This window comes from Fusarium proliferatum (assembly GCF_900067095.1).
Source record: "Fusarium proliferatum ET1 genome assembly, contig: FPRO_scaffold002, whole genome shotgun sequence".
Taxonomy (NCBI): Eukaryota; Fungi; Ascomycota; class Sordariomycetes; order Hypocreales; family Nectriaceae; genus Fusarium; species Fusarium proliferatum.
The window spans coordinates 3,761,335-3,778,169 of record NW_022194791.1 but is presented as its reverse complement, the minus strand read 5'-3'; the positions used below and the strand labels follow the sequence as shown (position 1 = coordinate 3,778,169).

The window sequence follows — 16,835 nt, the reverse complement described above, 5'->3', positions numbered from 1 at the left end:
ACTTTGTTCACCAAAAACGCTGTTACACATGTGACAAACTGTGTATCCTCTTTGTCTAGCTGATGATCACTACCGACGTTGGGGTAGGACAGCCTCACTATCGATGTCAAACGGTTCGTAGTCATTGGGCGCCACCTTCCGTGGCAGGCACATAGTCTCAAGCCATCCACGGAGTCTGCACAAGTCCCGACAACCGGGTGCCTGAGCGTGATGGTGGGAAGGATTCCATCCAACACACAATGGATGCATTGGTTGGTTCTGACGGGGTAAGGCGAGAATGAGACCCTCCACCAGACGCTGCACCTGTACGGAGCAGAGTTGACTGCAATCATGTCTAATAACATGCCGGAAACCATTCTCTCCACTTCGAGTGGAACCTGTCTCGTCGACCGAAGCATGGGGCCATGGATGGGAAAAGGGTGCTAATGAGGCAATCAATGGCATCCAAACCAGTGGTTTCCATTTTGCCCGTCGATGGCTGCTTTGGTGACCAATGTCTAAGTGAGAGTGTCAAGAATTTGTGAATCTCAAGTTCAGAATCTTTCGTCCCTGTCTAGCATTCATCAATAGCCAAAAGAGCCAGCCTCTAACCTATACCAAGGTGTTGATGCTTTGCCTGAATCTCCGCGTCATCTTGCCATATTCTATAGGATACTGCGGTTGTGAAATAGCCCCTGGTGATATGTTCGCTGTTATTCTTCCGTACTAGGGCCAATATGAGTTGATAAACGACAGAGCTCTGGGGTGTCAAGATCGGCATTGGGCCTTTAGGAAGCAGTCCTTTGCCGGCCCGTGTCTCGGCTCTCTGCTAGATCATCTCCGCATTCTTCGAGAAGCCCTGTTGCGCGTTTGAATGGTACGCAAGGCCGCTAGATGCAAAAGCCACCATAGTCATGTTACGTCTTTGCACTCTGCATCCTAGCACCAGGGTGGCTCTTATACGTTAGGCTAGGGTCGCGCTTTTGGGTACCACATGTCTTCCCTAGGAGTTGTTTAAATCCTTTTTGGAAAAGGCAGCTCTGCCTGTCATGGCTATTGTCGTCCGAGCAAGCTTGCATCATATCTGGAGTATTGAGAGGCATTTCGTGTCCGAAATTTCGACCATAAAGAAAATGGATGCAGAGTAAGACTACCAAAGTTTCTTGATATGGAAGTTTCGCTAAGCCCCCATGCAAAGGGATGGAACCGTGCCCTTGGACGAGACGTTCACCGAGACAATCGAACACTATGGGCGCTCTTATCAGCATTACTCCCTCACGAATGGGACATATTTTGCCCCCATCGATGAGGTAAGTTGATGATCTCTATCCAGGATCGAAGTGGTTGACAGAAGGTAACAAAAGTCACTGAACTAGGACGAAATCTCGCGCCTCGAGGTGATGCACGGAGTTCTCAGCAGGCTCTTTGATGGGAGGCTCATATTCCCCCCTATCAGGTCGCCACGACGAATACTCGATTGCGGTTGTGGTCCAGGAGATTGGGCTATCGAAGTTGCCACACAATATCCTGACGCCGAAGTGAGTTTCCCCTACGCCATTGGCAAGTCTCCCCTTCCAGGGGCAATATTTGTAGGCCATCCGAGTCAGGCGAAATTCGATACACCATGTTCCATCATAGAGCTTGAGGCATCTGGATCCTGTAGGCTCTTGTGGTCCCATCCTCGAGCCTCGAGGAGGTGATTTTGGATATAGCCATGGCCAGCTGGGCCAGCCTGACTCGATTCCTAAACCTTCAAGATAAGGATCTGGGATGAGATACTTTGTGGCTAAGTCTTTTGCACAGGTCCTCGGCATCGATGTCAGTCCGCACATGATTCCAGAAAACCCTCCCGACAATATGGAGCTCCAAGTTGATGACCTTAACGGGAGGCAAGTAGTTGCAAGAAAGTCTTGTGATGGATGCTAACCTGGGTCCCGGATAGGTTTACATTTCGATCCAACCACTTTGACGTTGTCCATAGCCAAATGGTCGCCGGTGGTATCCATGCGAATCGCTGGCGAAGCTATATTCGAGACATTTTCCGTGTATTGAAGCCAGGCGGGTGGTGTCAGATGGTCGAGATATACTTTAACGCCCAATCTGACAATGGTACGCTAAGTAGAGGTGATTTCCCCAGTCTCCTGAACACAGAAACTTCTGCATCCTAACAATTGTACTGAGTAGATCACGCCCTGTCGCAATGGTCCAGACAATACTTGGAAAGTCAGCAGCCATACAAAGATCCACGGGCACCACTTCAATTGGCCAGCTGGATGAGAAGTGCAGGGTTTACGGAAGTCGAGTCGAGACTCTTGACGTTGCCAATGTGCGGCTGGTCGAGTGGTAGGTTTTGATGCCAGATCCTATGTGTTGAGGCTGATGGTGGTGTAGTCCCCCGGGATTATGACATAGGTCGATCCAATACCGATAACGTGAACCAGCTATTGTATTCGCTAGCATTATACCCGTTCACACAGTTTCTTGGGTATGTCGGTTGCGATCTGTTCGAGTAACGTTTGGCTGAGCCTTGTACAGGATGTCTTTCAGTGATTTCCAACTCTTGATAGCTCAAGCGAGGAGCGAAGCCAGCAACCCAGCATTCAAGGTACGTTTTCTCTATCCTCGACTCAAAAGGGGGCGAATCCTGATGTGATTTGATTGTTAACGATTTGTAGGCCTACTTCCCCGTGTAAGTTTCTCTAGGCCATCCTATGGTTTGCTTTATTCTGACAGATGCCATCGCAGTTATGTTTGCATTGGTAGAAAGCCACGACGGTAACCGCCATCAAATCTCAATTCGAGCCATTGAGGCATTCCTTGGTCAATCGCAAGATATTAGGCGGCGGGGGGGGGGGTTCTGATTGTCAAGTTTTACGGCGTCCCAAAGGCATTTGTACTGCGGTTGAGCGCCCGATGAGATGGAAGGATAGATAAATGGTATGTGTAAAGGGGAGATGGAACAAGATGCCATTACTCGACCTTGTAGTTGAAACAAGGTTTTGTTGGCTGGACAGGGAAGCGGCAGTGGCGCGCCATCAAGTGGATAATAGAGGAAAGTTGGAGGAAAATCTTGAGATTCGTTACCGAACATGGCAAGCATGTTCTAGCTTGGGTTGGGCATGAAGGAGGTAACATGGAAAGGATGGAAAGAGAAGTGACGTGCAGGTGGTCGGACTTAAGACAAGAAAGGCAAGAACAGGAGAAAGAGAGAAAGAGAACCGCTAGCAACACCCATGAAGTGGCTGCTCGTCCCTTGTTATGATTTCCAGGGAATGATTCGTAATGACTGGTGGATGGACACTCGGTACCGACAGTTTGGGCCCGATGTGTAAGAGAGTTATTACCAGCGGCCGCAACAGGTCCGAGACCTCACAATATCAAGATGTGCATGACATAGGGGGACGGCTAAGGAGAGACGGTGTGTGGAAGAGACATGTTGGTGACATCTCAGAAGCCATACTACCTAGGTACTCAATGACAAGATTGATACGATAATCTAGTCCAGCATCTATAAAATCACCATTCCCCTTCTATACAAACAACCCTGGCTCATTGTCTCGGGCCCGACTACCCATGAGTTCATCTCCTCATCTCCACCAACGACACGACCCGAGAATGAGATCTCGTTCCAGTTTCAGGGAAGAGAACAGTTAGCAATGGAACCATAACCCTGGCCTTACCGTTCGTCACCTGAGTTTCGACCGCCTCTCGAACCCAGAGACAGCTGAAATGTTTCGAAACAGAATAGTCGATCTGCATCTACGACACACAACGTTCGAGCCGCCTCCTGGTCTGTTCCTTGGCCGGTGAAGCTAGTGCGCTCCTACAGCACCTAGCGGAATGCAATATCAACGGGATCATCCCCGATCCTTGCTAAGGCAGTAGGCGAGCGGGTGCACCAATGATCAGGTGATTTAGCGTTGCCAAGATCATGTTGGACGATGTCGATTGAGAGAAGAGAGAGAACAATATCATGGTGTTGATACTGGGGGGGTTCACTATTCGTCACTGAAATGATATCATGCCTGGTCTTTTTTGTTTGAGATAATGCACCTCCATCTCAAAGTGGAGGTCTATGATGAGTGGCCAGCTAGCAGCTCTACTGCCGATCACTCTGTGAAATCAACAAGCTTCGCCAGAAGCAATCTTTCTACGAAACTTACCGAGATGGCTCTCAACTGTCATCCCATCATAACATCTCCGACAGCCTGGTCGTGCAGCCCCCAGATTTGTACGCGAAAGGTTGGCAGTCTGGGGACCCTGGTAGCTTGGGCTGCTGTTCCTTCACTGGGCCTCCACTAAGAATTGCTGGAGCTCGTCACACCGCCAATCAAAGTTGCCAATTGCATGCTTGGGAAATTTTGACCTGTCGTTCGACATCAGCTTAAGCTTTACGGTAGCAACACCAAACCACGAGCCGCGATCGTCATATCGAGTCACAAAACAGTCTCTACACCGATAATCCCGATCCTGCTACTATCCCTTCACAATGTCGGCCAAACAATCGATGCAACTATTCCGGGCTCTGCGCATGTCGCAGCCTACGCTTCGTCAGCCCATCAGCCGAGTCTCTGTCTGCCGATTCTACGCAACATCTACTGAAGATGCACCCCCTCCTCTGCTGTCCAAGCTCAAGGGCGATCTCAAGACCGCCATGCGAGCCAAGGATACTCCTCGCCTAACCGTTCTCCGAGCTATCATGTCCGCCAACCTCAACGCGTCCAAGACCTCAACTCCCATCAAGACAGATGTCCAGCTCGTCGCTTTGATCCGCAAGATCCAAAAGAGCTCCCAAGATGCTGCCGCTGAGGCCAAGGCTGCCAACCGTGAGGATCTTGTTCAAAAGGAGGAGGATCAGATCAAGGTGCTGGACGAGTACCTCGCCAACAGCGGAGTCGAGAGCTTGACAGAGGCTCAGCTCAAGGCCATGGTGCAGGATGCTGTTGAGGCTTCAAAAGCTGCTGGCACCCAAGCCAAGTCCATCATGGGTGATGTCATGAAGAGGTTGTCCGGTGCTCTCGAGGGCAAGGATGTCGACAGAAAGGAGTTGGCCAAGATGGTCAAGGAGCTCACTGGCTAAAACATTGGATGCATATCTAAATGCATGGTGTAAAATATGTAAACTATAGTGTGGACTGGCATTACGATTGTCATGAAATCAATGAAATACCTACCTCTTGCGCGCGAATGTATGAGCTTCAGCCTCCTCAAATTGGTCAAGCGACCCCACCCGCAGCAAACAATAGGAATAGTCTGGTGTAAGTGACTCACGACACCTACTATATCTTCCCTGAAACTGCACCTTTGCCTTCTCTCTAGTGTATCTTCATTATTATCTCGTCATCAATAACATTTACCTCAACTGCAATGACTTCCCGTCAAAACATCAGCTCTGGCTCTGCCTTTGAAGAGCTCATCGGATATTCACGAGCTGTCGTGACTGGAGATTGGGTTTTTGTCAGCGGCACTACCGGGTGAGCAATTCTACTCTTACTGTGGAATTAGAAACCAACTAAATGTTACAGCTATGACTATAAGACTGGAGAGATATCGTCAGATGTTGCCGAACAGGCCGACCAGACCATGACCAACATCGCTGCTGCATTGAAAGATGCCGGTGCTTCGGTCTCCGATGTCGTTCGTGTTCACTACATCCTCCCTGACCGCGATGACTTTCCAAAGACCTGGCCAGTGTTGAAGAAGTGGTTTGGCGATGTTCGTCCTGCTGCAACTATGATCCAGTCCTCATTGATGAAGGAGGAGATGAAGATTGAGATTGAAGTTACTGCCAGAATCGGCTGTGGTGATAAGAAGGATTAGATGCTTTACTCCCGGTACTTCTGGGGCTCCGCATTCATGAATAGATAGTCCCAGGTCATATCTCACAACATAACCACATATCTTTTATACCCGATCCTGTCTAATGAAACAATGGAGCAACCAAGCTTCCAGCAGCAAACGCAGTGCTCATGGTGACAAGACTTGATGTCGACATCAACGATAAACCACTAACGCCATGCCCAGAAGGACATCCTCCTGCCAACCTCGATCCTACAATCATCAAAAATCCACCAACTCCAGCAAGCAACGGCTCTGTCTCAACGACATGGCCCTTGACAAATGAAGGGAGCACTTTTGCAAGAACCCAAGCACCACTTGTCATGCCCACAGCGAACAAAGTGTTCTGCCGACTTGTTGGCCAAGGTGCATCTCGTGTGAGCCACCAGAAATGATTTCCGACTTCTTCGTACGAACCCGAGATGCCGATCATAGAGCGACGGACAAGGATCGAGAAGAGCTGTGAGAGACCTATGAAGAGACCACCGCCAGCAGAGTAAAGTGACCAGTCGGAGCCAGTAGTGTAGGCAACAGAAGCGCCAATGATAGATAGGCAGACAGATTCGAACAGAGCAACAGTTGTATCATTGGAAAGCCCGAGGTTCTCATCGAGAGTTACTGTCTCGGGCTGTACACCAGCCTTCTCCCTCTGAGTCTTGGCTGCTTGCGCGACATAGCCTGTATAGGCGAGGCCTCCAAGAATAGCACCTCCGAGAGTATAAAAACCAGTCCTTAGACCGGCTCCAACTTGTGCGAACAAAGTACCTGGACAGGATCCTGAAAGAGCCATGCCAGCTCCAAGTAGAAATCCGCCTATGACATTACCATCATACTGTCCAAAGAGTCCAATTGGTGATGAACTTCTGGGCTTAAACTTAATGTAGCCGTATCTCTCGGCAATTTTGTATATGATACTTCCACAATGTTAGCTTCTCCTTGTATTCGTGTAGGGGGTGACTGCTTACGCGCTGCTTGCAACCGCACCAAGAGAGGTTTGCAGCATATGCCAATCCTGAAACTTGAACTGATTGATGATTGTTGAAGGCAAATAGACGCCAGCGGCTATCGTAGAGGCGCCATAGACGGCGCCTGAGAATAATGCAGCCATGTGAAAATTTCAGCGGAGTTTAGCTGGTGGTTCGAATAACGTTGGTGTTGGTATATGTTAGTTTGATGTGAGTATGATGCCGGTTTTCGGAGCGGCGTTGGTAAGCATCTATAGAATTACGGTTGCGTAGTGCGTGCAGCAATGCAACACTTCAAGCAAACAAGCTTCAATCTACATTCTTACTATGATATAATCTTCCATGCGAAGTTTATGAGTATAATCATTCTGGCAATGTTTATTTGCTATATTAATTGAGGAATTGTTTCGAGACAAGAATCTTTCAACGTTAGCGCCGATATGAGTGAGGTTGACGCCATACAAAGTTTTGTGTGAGATACCCAAGTGGTGAATGACCGCCTACATGAATGAGACTATTCTTCCTTACAAATACAATACATCTCCTACGTCTGATATCCAAATCCAGTGACTATCTATGTATATTTATATATAAGGAAAAATCACAAAATTTAACAGAATACATACTGCGTAGGGCATAATTCAGATATATAGACGTCTAGGGTAATTACTCCTAACATCACACTTGCTCTCCATCTCTAGCGAACAATTACTGCATACTCTTCCAATAGGTCAAAACCATGTTCTTGTTTTGATATGTCATCTATAAGGGGGGAAGAGTTTTTCTTTTCTTTAATGCCTTTTTTTTTTTTTTTTCCTAAGAGTGAGAAACTTGCCTATAATGTTGTCTCCATCCATTCATATCTCCACGTTCAGTCTATCACACGACGTCACCAAGTATCATGAATCTTTGATAAGAGGATCCTTGAGTAGATACTAGGTATGTAGAACCCCCGGGAAGAAATACTAGCTGCATTTGACATTATTAATCAAATCCCCGATTTTGATGTCAAAGCTCTTGTACCATTCAGATCGGCCGTATATAGTTGCTTCGTTAGGTGCATCTTAATGCCGAGGTCTACGATGCGGGGCCAATGGCCATGAGATATCTACGTTGTTCTAACTGGCAAGCTTCAACAAGTCTGCGCCCCATAGCCGAGAACGAACCTTTTTTGAACCGCTGTAACCGAAGGGACTATATATCCATCAGAAATACTCATCCTACAACAATTGGGGCCATCGCAGCCGCAATCATGCCTCGAGCTCTCACCCTACAGCAGATCGAAGGCGCAAAGCCTGGAAAGGTCTACTATCCGTTAGAACAACTCCCTCCGCATGCCAAGAGTCAATTGCTAATAGAGCACACAGACTTCAAGTTAAACAAGTACCAAAGCCAACTCCAGGCCCCAATGAGGTCCTTGTCAACCTCTCTGCGGCGGCACTTAACCACCGTGATCTTTTTATGCGCCGTCATCTCTACCCAGCCATTTCCTTCACCAACCCAATTCTAGCAGATGGCTACGGCACTGTGGTCGCCCTAGGAAGCAATGTAACCCGCAAGAATCTCCTCAACAAGCCAGTCATCCTCACTCCCATGCGTGGTTGGGAATCGGACCCTGTTGCACCAGAAGATAGCCGCAAGTTTGCAGTCACAGGTGGTTCCAAACTCACCGAAGTCGGCACTGCTCAGGACTACATTGTAGTCTCAGAGGAGGAAGTCGAGCCTGCGCCTGATCACCTCACACCCGCTGAGGGAGCAGCTCTGCCTCTTGTTGGTGTCACAGGCTGGCGTGCGCTTGTGACAAAGAGCAATGCTGCTTTCCCTGGCTCAAACATTCTTATCACAGGCATTGGCGGCGGTGTTGCGCTCCAGGTCCTCCAGTTCGGTGTAGCAATGGGCTGCAACGTATTCGTCACATCCGGCGATGAAGGCAAGATTACAAAGGCCAAAGAGATGGGGGCAAAGGGTGGAGTTATTTACAAGAACGAAGCCTGGGACAAGGAGCTTCGAGCACAGCTACCAGCCAATAGGCCACATCTCGATGCTGTAATCGATGGTGCAGGCGGTGAGATCGTGGCCAAGACTGTACGACTACTCAAGGCTGGCGGTGTAATTGTGCAGTACGGCATGACCGTGTCTCCCAAGATGGATTGGCTGATGGCCGCGAATCTGCAGAATATCGAGCTCAAGGGTTCAACGATGGGCTCCCGCAAGGAATTCCGGGATATGGTTGCCTTTGTGAACGAGAAGAAGATTCGACCCGTTATCAGCAGAACGATTAAGGGGCTGGATAATCTTCAAGGGATTGATGACCTGTTCAGAGACATGGATCAGGGGAAGCAGTTTGGTAAGCTTGTAATCGAGTGGGATTCAGGAAGCGAGTCGCCCTCAAAACTCTAGGCATCATAATCAACAAGGCAGAAACAAAGCCTCTTCACAAGACAAGTGTAAGCCCGGAAATCGAGTGCAAATTTCTTTTTAGCTATCAAACCTTAAATAGAGACACGGACGCCGAGATTTTCAGGGTATCATACACTTCGAGAGCTTGTACATGAGATTGAAACAACTCACACCAGTTGCCCATCCACGCAATATGATGCTCTCCCTGTTCACTCTTCTGTCTTCTTGCGCTTCTTCTTGGGACGACCCTCTTCCGGTGGAATGAACTCGGCCTCTCGCTCCTTCGCCTTCTCCTCCTTTCGCTTGCTCTGGTTCTCCTTGCGCTCCTCGTGCAAAGCGCGCTTCTTGTCGCCCTTGGCCAAGAAGTACTCGCCAGTCTCGATCTGCTTGTCGACCTTGCTCTTTTCAGGAGCTGGAGGGAATGGTGTGTATGTCTTCTTGGCCTTGTCGGTGACCTTGTGGGGAACACGTCTGTGGCTGAGAGTCCTCTTTTTGAAGTTGGGAAGGAAGCGATCCCAGCTCTCGGTGGCAAGCTCAGGATCCTTTGCAAGCTCCCTTTTTATCATGAGCTCCTGTAAACGTGTTAGCTGTCTGGGTTATTCTAAGGGTACAATTGCTCACTTTTATCCCATAAATTGGGTGTGTATTTGCCATACAGTCTTCCACGATTCGTCGTATCTCTTTCAGGCCCTTGTAGGGCCCCATGACGGAGACTGTGTTTCCATGGACCAGGATGTACGTTTCTGTGAGTAATTCAAGCGCCTTGAGAGTCGAACCGTTGGGACCAAGGATTCTTTGTCTTCTCTTCACAAATCTTTCCTTGGATCCAACAAGGTTGCGTATCTTGATCACATCACAAGCAACACCATCTTCGAGGATCTTGATAGCTTGAGGTGCGGGTACAGACCGAGCTAGTAGTTTAATGAGGTCGCGTGCGTTGAGGATGGCAGCGGGATCAAACGTTTTTCGAGTTGTTCGTACTTCCATAGATCCTTCCACCAAATCGAGCTTACAAGCGATTCCGTGCTTTTCAAGGGCTCGGGTGACCAGAGGCCATGCCTCCTTGAGGTAAACTTCGCGGTATTTGGGGAACAAGGTCATAAAAGAGGACTCTTCGAGGAATGTGCCGCCAACGTTGTCCTTGGGAGTGAAGGTGTCGACCTTCCATTTGTCAACGTCATCCGTGTCCCATGGTTTCGGTTTTTCTGCTTCATGTAAGCCTCATACTTAACCAACATGGGGGATTTATGTTGGATTATGCCTTACTGTGAGTTGAGGGCATTGTGCTGGCTGTACTAAGTGTCTTCTAGGGAGAGAGATTCAAGATCGGCGTTGAGCTCTTCTGGGGAGAGAAGCTGAAGGTTGGTGATGAGGCTCTTCAGGCGAGAGTAGCTGAAAATGATTGCTAAATCCCTTTTGGTCAAGGAGAATAGATATTGGATGCGACCTTGATATTCCTTCCTCAGATGCGCATTCCGTTGTGGTTGTGCTGAGTGTCTTGTGATGGGGAAGATTGAAGTTCGATGCGCTCAAGATTTTTTTTGATGGATGGAAAGGCTAGAAAGGTTTCGGTACAGGTACCTAGGGAATGGAAACTTGACTGGTGGGGCAGTGGGGATATCATGACACCCTTGAGCCAATCAAGACGCTAGAGACATTGGCTCTCGAATTTCTTCAGCTCGCAAATCACTATCAACGTTAAACGTCGTAACGAGACACCGCCAAATCCAACACAACCGTAATCATGTCAAAGGGTCGAGGCGCCGTCGATCAGATTGTGAAGCTGATCGTGGGAGCTGGACAGGCTAGCCCTAGCCCTCCTGTTGGTCCTGCTCTCGGTTCCAAGGGTGTGAAGTCTATGGACTTTTGCAAGGTCAGTTTTATATGAGCTCAGATGCCAATCGTTTGCTAACTTGCGCTCAGGAATTCAACGCGCGAACTGCGCATATTATCACCGGAACACCAATGCCTTGCCGAGTTACCGTCCGCGCCGATCGATCATTTACTTTTGACGTCCGAACACCGCACACCTCATGGCTTCTCCTCAACGCCGTTGAAGCTCCAATGGGAAAGAAAGGCAAGCGAAAGGGTGTCAGCAAACCCGGGCATGAGACTGTCGGCACTTTATCCCTCAAGCACATTTACGAGATTGCAAAGATCAAGCAGACTGAGCTGCGACTTTCAGGTCTATCTCTAGAGGGACTCTGCAGATCGGTCATTTATCAAGCGAAGACGATGGGAATTGAAGTGGTGGCTTAAGGTACGATTAGGAAATGAAAACAAGAGACCACAGAATGTGGTGTGGACAAAGATTTCCAACCAGATATTATACTTGTACAACAGCTTATGGATAGGGAGTTGGGCCTCTGACTAGAGGAAGAATTGTACGATGCATCTATTCAGTGTTCAAAAGGCGAGATACTGGTAATTCTTTTACTATGGTGTGTGTTGGGCAGGCCGATCTTATGCCAGGCTTATTTCGGTGCCACTGATGCGAGAAGATGGACATGGACGCGGTTCAGCACTTGATGGCCAAGTGAGTGATTACAATGGTACTTTGCCGAGTTCGTGAGGCAAGACATCCATATGAAATGACCCGGACCTTCACAAATCGCAAATAGTCAAGACCTCACGTGCCTCTATTATTAGTACGTGGGTAGGCACTTATCCAGGAAATACTCTTGATCCACCATACGCGTGGCTTGCATCAAGTCTCGTATCCCATTGAAACCCATGAAGTCATGTGGAATACATATGACTGTGTCATGTACGATGTATCTCAGATCATGATTGTATGGGCGTTAAACTACCATTGAAACCATTGGTTCATATGCTGTGTCATCGATGCTTGGCAATATGTATATGCCACGCTCAATTGCATATACTGAGTCGCTGGAGGGCTACCTAGATAACAATTAGACAAGTTTAGGTTATGTTTAGGTTAATATCGTCCTAAATTTAGCAGACTCTTGAAATAATGGATTCTAGCCTTCTAATGATTCAGAGTCCTGAGTTCTGACACTCTGAGGACTGGGCAAATGTCCTAGGGATGACTATATGACACCGGAAAAATGAAACGATTTGATAGGATCCTGACACAACAGAACCTCGAGATCTCAGGGCACAGCGGAAGATCGACGTATCTGAAAGATCTTCTGGGGCCAGTTCCTGACGGTATCAGGTGATCACATAAAATGTCTGAAGATCGAGATGACTTTATGGCCTCATTTATTACTTAACATTTATTGAAAGGGTTGACTTCCATCGCCACTGAAACCACTTTAGCAAGCCTGGAAATACGCAAGCTTGACACCAACACGTGAAAGGCCAGGCAGCTTGCGTATGGTCCTAAATAAGAATTGAGCTTGACACGGGACTTGTTGCTTACATTGGAATAGCTCAAGGGACAGAAAACATTTTTACTATTCAAATTTGTGGGGTTGATTCTTTTGATTATACTTGACTGGTTGTTGATGAAGGGATAAAAAGAATCTTGCAACTTGGAGGCTTGGAGGCGACCGAAACTTGGCCGGGAGCTCCGCTGTGACTGGGCTGAGCCGGGCTTGGACTTGGCTTTATGTTACGTATCAAGACTTGAAGGGGTAAAAAAATCCTCGTCTTCCATGTTTCTAGAAGCAGGTGATACTTAACATTGTCACACATTGTGTCTCACACGTTTTCTTGGTTGAGGCTCACTGACACATGGGTCACTTACACAAAAGCCGCGGCACCACAGCGGAGTTTACACTTGTAGTACTCCGTAGCTCAAGTAACATTAGAAATCACCCCTGTTGGAGCTTTTAACGTTAATCGTATTGCTTCACGACACCGCTATATCAATCAAGCTTGTAAACATACTTTGGTTACGTCGACTAGGGAACGAAGCTGAGCGAGAGCCTAAATCGGCTCAGATCGTTGAGTTTGACAGGGGGTCATATTCATGGATCTCGGACTGTTTGCGTGAAGTAGACTTCACATCGACATCGGAGAACTAACCGTCTTCCCGATCTTTGCATCGTTAGTGCACATGCTATGGATGTATGGCTGTTGGTGGCACACTCAGTGTAAAAGGAGTTGAGTCATAGTTATAAGAAGGTTTTCCAACCCAACGAGGAAATTGTTTTGCAACCCAATGCAATGCAATTGTAATTGTCCGTGGGCATTGGACTGCTTCCATTATTCATACTCATCTGTTGAATTTTTCTCTTGACAAGGAGCCCTGTCTAGTGATGCGCCAGGGCCATGAGATCAGGGAGAGCTTCGTGAGTCGAGGTACATGATACTCGCTGCTTACTATGCCACTTCAGTCAAGCTATCAGCAGTAAAGATAAGTTAAAAGCTGACGATAGGGGGAACTTCTGTTGGGAAAAGTGATCAGGCGAACATGGCGTACACGTTGACTCATGATCAACACGGATTCATCTTCAACTCAAATATTCGCACATGTCCGAACAAGCCTCAACTTCTGAACCCCCATCGTATGGGCTGTACCTGAGGGAATCACCAGCTGCCAGGAAAACAGTTTTTAGCGCACATCTAGCGTGTTTCTAGCACCCGCATTGCCGTAGAAGGACCTCCTAAATGCTAACTATTGCCCGTAGCCCTGCCCAGCAAAAAGGGAAGAGAACCACTTGGACTGGGCTGCCCTCAAAAGGTGGGAGAGAAGGAAACAAAGTGGAGCCCCCCACTAGGTACGTAGTAAGGTGAGTGCGGGCCCATGGTCGTCCTCTTTTATCATCGTCGTCGCAACTCTTAGTCTGCTCAGTCTCGCTTCTTCTTACCACCCTCATCCTATTACTACCTTGGTTGCTTTTTGGTTACTTTGCTCATAGCCCATCAAAGCATCCATTTTCACTCCGATGAGTTCTTCAAATCCTCCCCAGGAGCTTCCTCGCTCCCAGGGCGTCTCTGGTAAGTCTATCTTCCGGTTCTGCCGAGCCTATTCTGCCCCACCTTGATCTTCTGCTCGGCGTGCACTGAAGCACTGCGAAACGATGGTTGTAGTACAATCGCTAACCGTGGATATGATAGAAGCTTCGGAGCCTGTTACAAAACCTCAAGAGTCAATTGCAGACAAGGACGATGTATCCGAAGATGCCTCCGGCGTTCGATTCTCATCCGCCGTCCAGGAGATATCACCTACCCAACCCGCCACCGTTGACCCGTCATCGTCGAACCCAGAGCATGAAGAGCACGACCAGTCAAGTCCTTTCACCGAAGTTACTGCCGATCAACTGAAAGCGTTCACCAAGTCTCTCCACGGCCGGCCGTTACAAGAATTGCGCTTGAACAACTGCCAATTTGAAGCCTTCTCGCTCCCACCCTCCCGAGTATGACCCCCTTTTTGTGTATTTACGCTTTGCCAGCTTTTAGAAAATGCTCGCGTCCAAATTCTACTCTAATTACTACCGGTAATTTGATTGTGGTATTTGAGCTTCGCGACGTTATGTCACTGCGTTACCGTAATTGAAGGTTTTGTGACTAACGCTAACTGATGTCATTGTAGGTCCCATCGCATGAGGATGAATCCGGACAGTCTACCAGATTGCCCACACCCACCTCTGCCACCTTCCAATCCCCGCATACCAGTCCTCAGGTCTCTACGCTGGCTTCCCCTCCCCTAACTCCCGCGGGATCCGGTCAGGCTAGTTCGGATAAGAAGGGTAAGGAAGTGGCCAAGACGAATGAACCCCCGGTTATCACCCCACAGGCATCGTCATCTCATGAAAAGGCTTCACCAGCTCCCGATAGAAGACCTTCAGCTGCTCGAGCTGCTTCCGATCATGCGGTTCGTAGGGCTTCTTCCGCTGAAGAGCAGCACCAGTCCCATCGTCGAGGCATGTTTGGAGTAGGACCTGGTTCTGTGCCAGCTTCTAGAGAATCTAGTCCATCCCGAAGCTCAGCGTCAAACTTTTACTCTAAGCCGTTTACTCCTGGTGGTGATATCAACGATCCCTACGCCAAAGGCCGACGACCTGCACCAGCGGCACATACAACGAAGCACACAATCGACCCCAGGTTTATCTTCTCTCGTAAGAAGAAGCATGGCTCTCCTCATGGGTCCAAGTCAAATCTGAATGAGAAGCGCGGATCGTCGATCTTTGGTAGTGCAAGGAACAGTAGTGAAGAGCTTGCACCGAATGATAGCATCTCGACTGGCAACCTTCACCCCGGACACGGCTCAATGGCAGATTTAAAACGATTTTTCCGTAAGGGCGGACATCACAACAAGAAGAGAGAGTCGTCGCCGGCACCGTCGATCAAGCTCGGTATGAAAGCTACAGCTTCCAAATCGACCCAGCAATTGCCGTTTGGGGATGATCATGGGCTGTCTTCCAAGTACGGCAAGCTCGGCAAATTTCTGGGCTCCGGTGCGGGTGGCTCGGTGAGACTGATGAAGCGCAAGGACGACGGCACCGTTTTTGCAGTCAAGGAGTTCCGTGCAAGACACACCTACGAAACCGAAAAAGAGTACAACAAGAAAGTCACAGCGGAATTTTGCGTTGGATCGACTCTTCACCATGGCAATATCATCGAAACGCTGGATATTCTTCAAGAAAAGGGGCGTTGGTATGAAGTGATGGAATATGCGCCATTTGACCTCTTTGCAATCGTTATGACCGGTCGGATGTCCCGGGAAGAGATAACGTGCTGCTTCCTGCAAATCCTCAATGGCGTGACTTATCTGCATAGCGTGGGCCTTGCTCACCGCGATCTGAAGCTGGATAATGTGGTGGTGAGCGACAAGGGTATTATGAAGATCATCGATTTTGGCAGTGCTCACGTCTTCAAATATCCATTTGAGACCGACACTGTGCCCGCAAAAGGTATATTTATTCCCAAATATGGTGTGCAGACATTGGCTAACTGGTCTCAGGTATTGTCGGCTCTGACCCTTATCTCGCACCCGAGGTTTACGACTCTAAGGAGTACGACGCAGTAGCTGTGGATATCTGGTCTTTGGCTATCATTTTCTGCTGCATGACTCTTCGACGTTTCCCGTGGAAGGTCCCACGAATGACGGACAACTCCTTCAAGTTGTTCGCGGCGGACCCAACTCCAGGACACGACCCTAGGAAGCTCATTGTACCTTCGAAGTCAACGAATGATTTGACCACCACGCCAGCGCGAGACTTTTTGGCTGAGGATGAGACCAAGAAACATACTCATCATGAGCAAAAAGAAGAGGCAACCTCAAAAGAGGTCAGCTCCACCACCGACTCAAAGGACTCTAAGACACAGCCGAGTGGGGAGAAGAAAGAAGTCATCCGTGGCCCATGGCGTATTTTGCGCTTGTTGCCTAGGGAAAGCAGACACATCATTAGCAGAATGCTTGATCTTAACCCCAGGACTCGTGCCCGGATGGATGAGATTCTTCAAGAGCCATGGGTTGCAGATACAGTCATTTGCCAACAATTTGACCACGGCGAGGTTGTCCCAGCTGACAACCACGAACACAACTTGGTACCGCCATCCAACTCGCAACAACCCGAGAAGAAGTGATCACTAGACGATTGGCTACGACCACAACACAAATTGACTATTTCTGAAGGAAGGCCGGCATTTGGCGTTTTGAGAGCAATGAAAGACATAAATTGGGGCTGTTTGGAACGGATTCGCTTATGAGCTGCATTGATGAATGACGAACAGATA

General features: G+C 48.5%; 8 protein-coding genes across 8 annotated transcripts; 6 read left to right on the top strand and 2 right to left on the bottom strand.

The window, feature by feature from the left end:
- Positions 1 to 1,169: 1,169 nt before the first annotated feature.
- Positions 1,170 to 2,672, top strand: FPRO_02552 (uncharacterized protein; the record flags this gene model as incomplete). Its single annotated transcript, XM_031227334.1, has 8 exons — positions 1,170 to 1,289; positions 1,356 to 1,517; positions 1,783 to 1,886; positions 1,961 to 2,088; positions 2,164 to 2,322; positions 2,371 to 2,464; positions 2,515 to 2,584; positions 2,655 to 2,672. 8 exons carry the CDS (start codon positions 1,170 to 1,172, stop codon positions 2,670 to 2,672), a joined length of 855 nt encoding a protein of 284 aa, XP_031077781.1.
- A 1,796-nt stretch (positions 2,673 to 4,468) lies between these two features.
- FPRO_02553 (uncharacterized protein) lies at positions 4,469 to 5,059 on the top strand (the record flags this gene model as incomplete). The annotated part of the gene is made up of 1 exon (XM_031227333.1): positions 4,469 to 5,059. The coding sequence occupies one exon, from the start codon at positions 4,469 to 4,471 to the stop codon at positions 5,057 to 5,059; it is 591 nt and encodes a 196-aa protein (XP_031077780.1).
- Positions 5,060 to 5,346: 287 nt separating this feature from the next.
- Positions 5,347 to 5,799, top strand: FPRO_02554 (uncharacterized protein; the record flags this gene model as incomplete). Its single annotated transcript, XM_031227332.1, has 2 exons — positions 5,347 to 5,453; positions 5,505 to 5,799. The coding sequence occupies 2 exons, from the start codon at positions 5,347 to 5,349 to the stop codon at positions 5,797 to 5,799; spliced, it is 402 nt and encodes a 133-aa protein (XP_031077779.1).
- A 100-nt stretch (positions 5,800 to 5,899) lies between these two features.
- On the bottom strand, positions 5,900 to 6,925 carry FPRO_02555 (uncharacterized protein; the record flags this gene model as incomplete). The annotated part of the gene is made up of 2 exons (XM_031227331.1): positions 5,900 to 6,731; positions 6,783 to 6,925. 2 exons carry the CDS (start codon positions 6,923 to 6,925, stop codon positions 5,900 to 5,902), a joined length of 975 nt encoding a protein of 324 aa, XP_031077778.1.
- A 1,109-nt stretch (positions 6,926 to 8,034) lies between these two features.
- On the top strand, positions 8,035 to 9,182 carry FPRO_02556 (uncharacterized protein; the record flags this gene model as incomplete). Its single annotated transcript, XM_031227330.1, has 2 exons — positions 8,035 to 8,096; positions 8,150 to 9,182. 2 exons carry the CDS (start codon positions 8,035 to 8,037, stop codon positions 9,180 to 9,182), a joined length of 1,095 nt encoding a protein of 364 aa, XP_031077777.1.
- Positions 9,183 to 9,391: 209 nt separating this feature from the next.
- FPRO_02557 (putative KRR1 protein, required for 40S ribosome biogenesis) lies at positions 9,392 to 10,464 on the bottom strand (the record flags this gene model as incomplete). Its single annotated transcript, XM_031227329.1, has 3 exons — positions 9,392 to 9,754; positions 9,804 to 10,387; positions 10,449 to 10,464. The coding sequence occupies 3 exons, from the start codon at positions 10,462 to 10,464 to the stop codon at positions 9,392 to 9,394; spliced, it is 963 nt and encodes a 320-aa protein (XP_031077776.1).
- Positions 10,465 to 10,926: 462 nt separating this feature from the next.
- FPRO_02558 (putative ribosomal protein L11, mitochondrial) lies at positions 10,927 to 11,441 on the top strand (the record flags this gene model as incomplete). Its single annotated transcript, XM_031227327.1, has 2 exons — positions 10,927 to 11,055; positions 11,106 to 11,441. 2 exons carry the CDS (start codon positions 10,927 to 10,929, stop codon positions 11,439 to 11,441), a joined length of 465 nt encoding a protein of 154 aa, XP_031077775.1.
- A 2,600-nt stretch (positions 11,442 to 14,041) lies between these two features.
- Positions 14,042 to 16,685, top strand: FPRO_02559 (uncharacterized protein; the record flags this gene model as incomplete). The annotated part of the gene is made up of 4 exons (XM_031227326.1): positions 14,042 to 14,093; positions 14,187 to 14,512; positions 14,689 to 16,009; positions 16,060 to 16,685. 4 exons carry the CDS (start codon positions 14,042 to 14,044, stop codon positions 16,683 to 16,685), a joined length of 2,325 nt encoding a protein of 774 aa, XP_031077774.1.
- Positions 16,686 to 16,835: the final 150 nt, after the last annotated feature.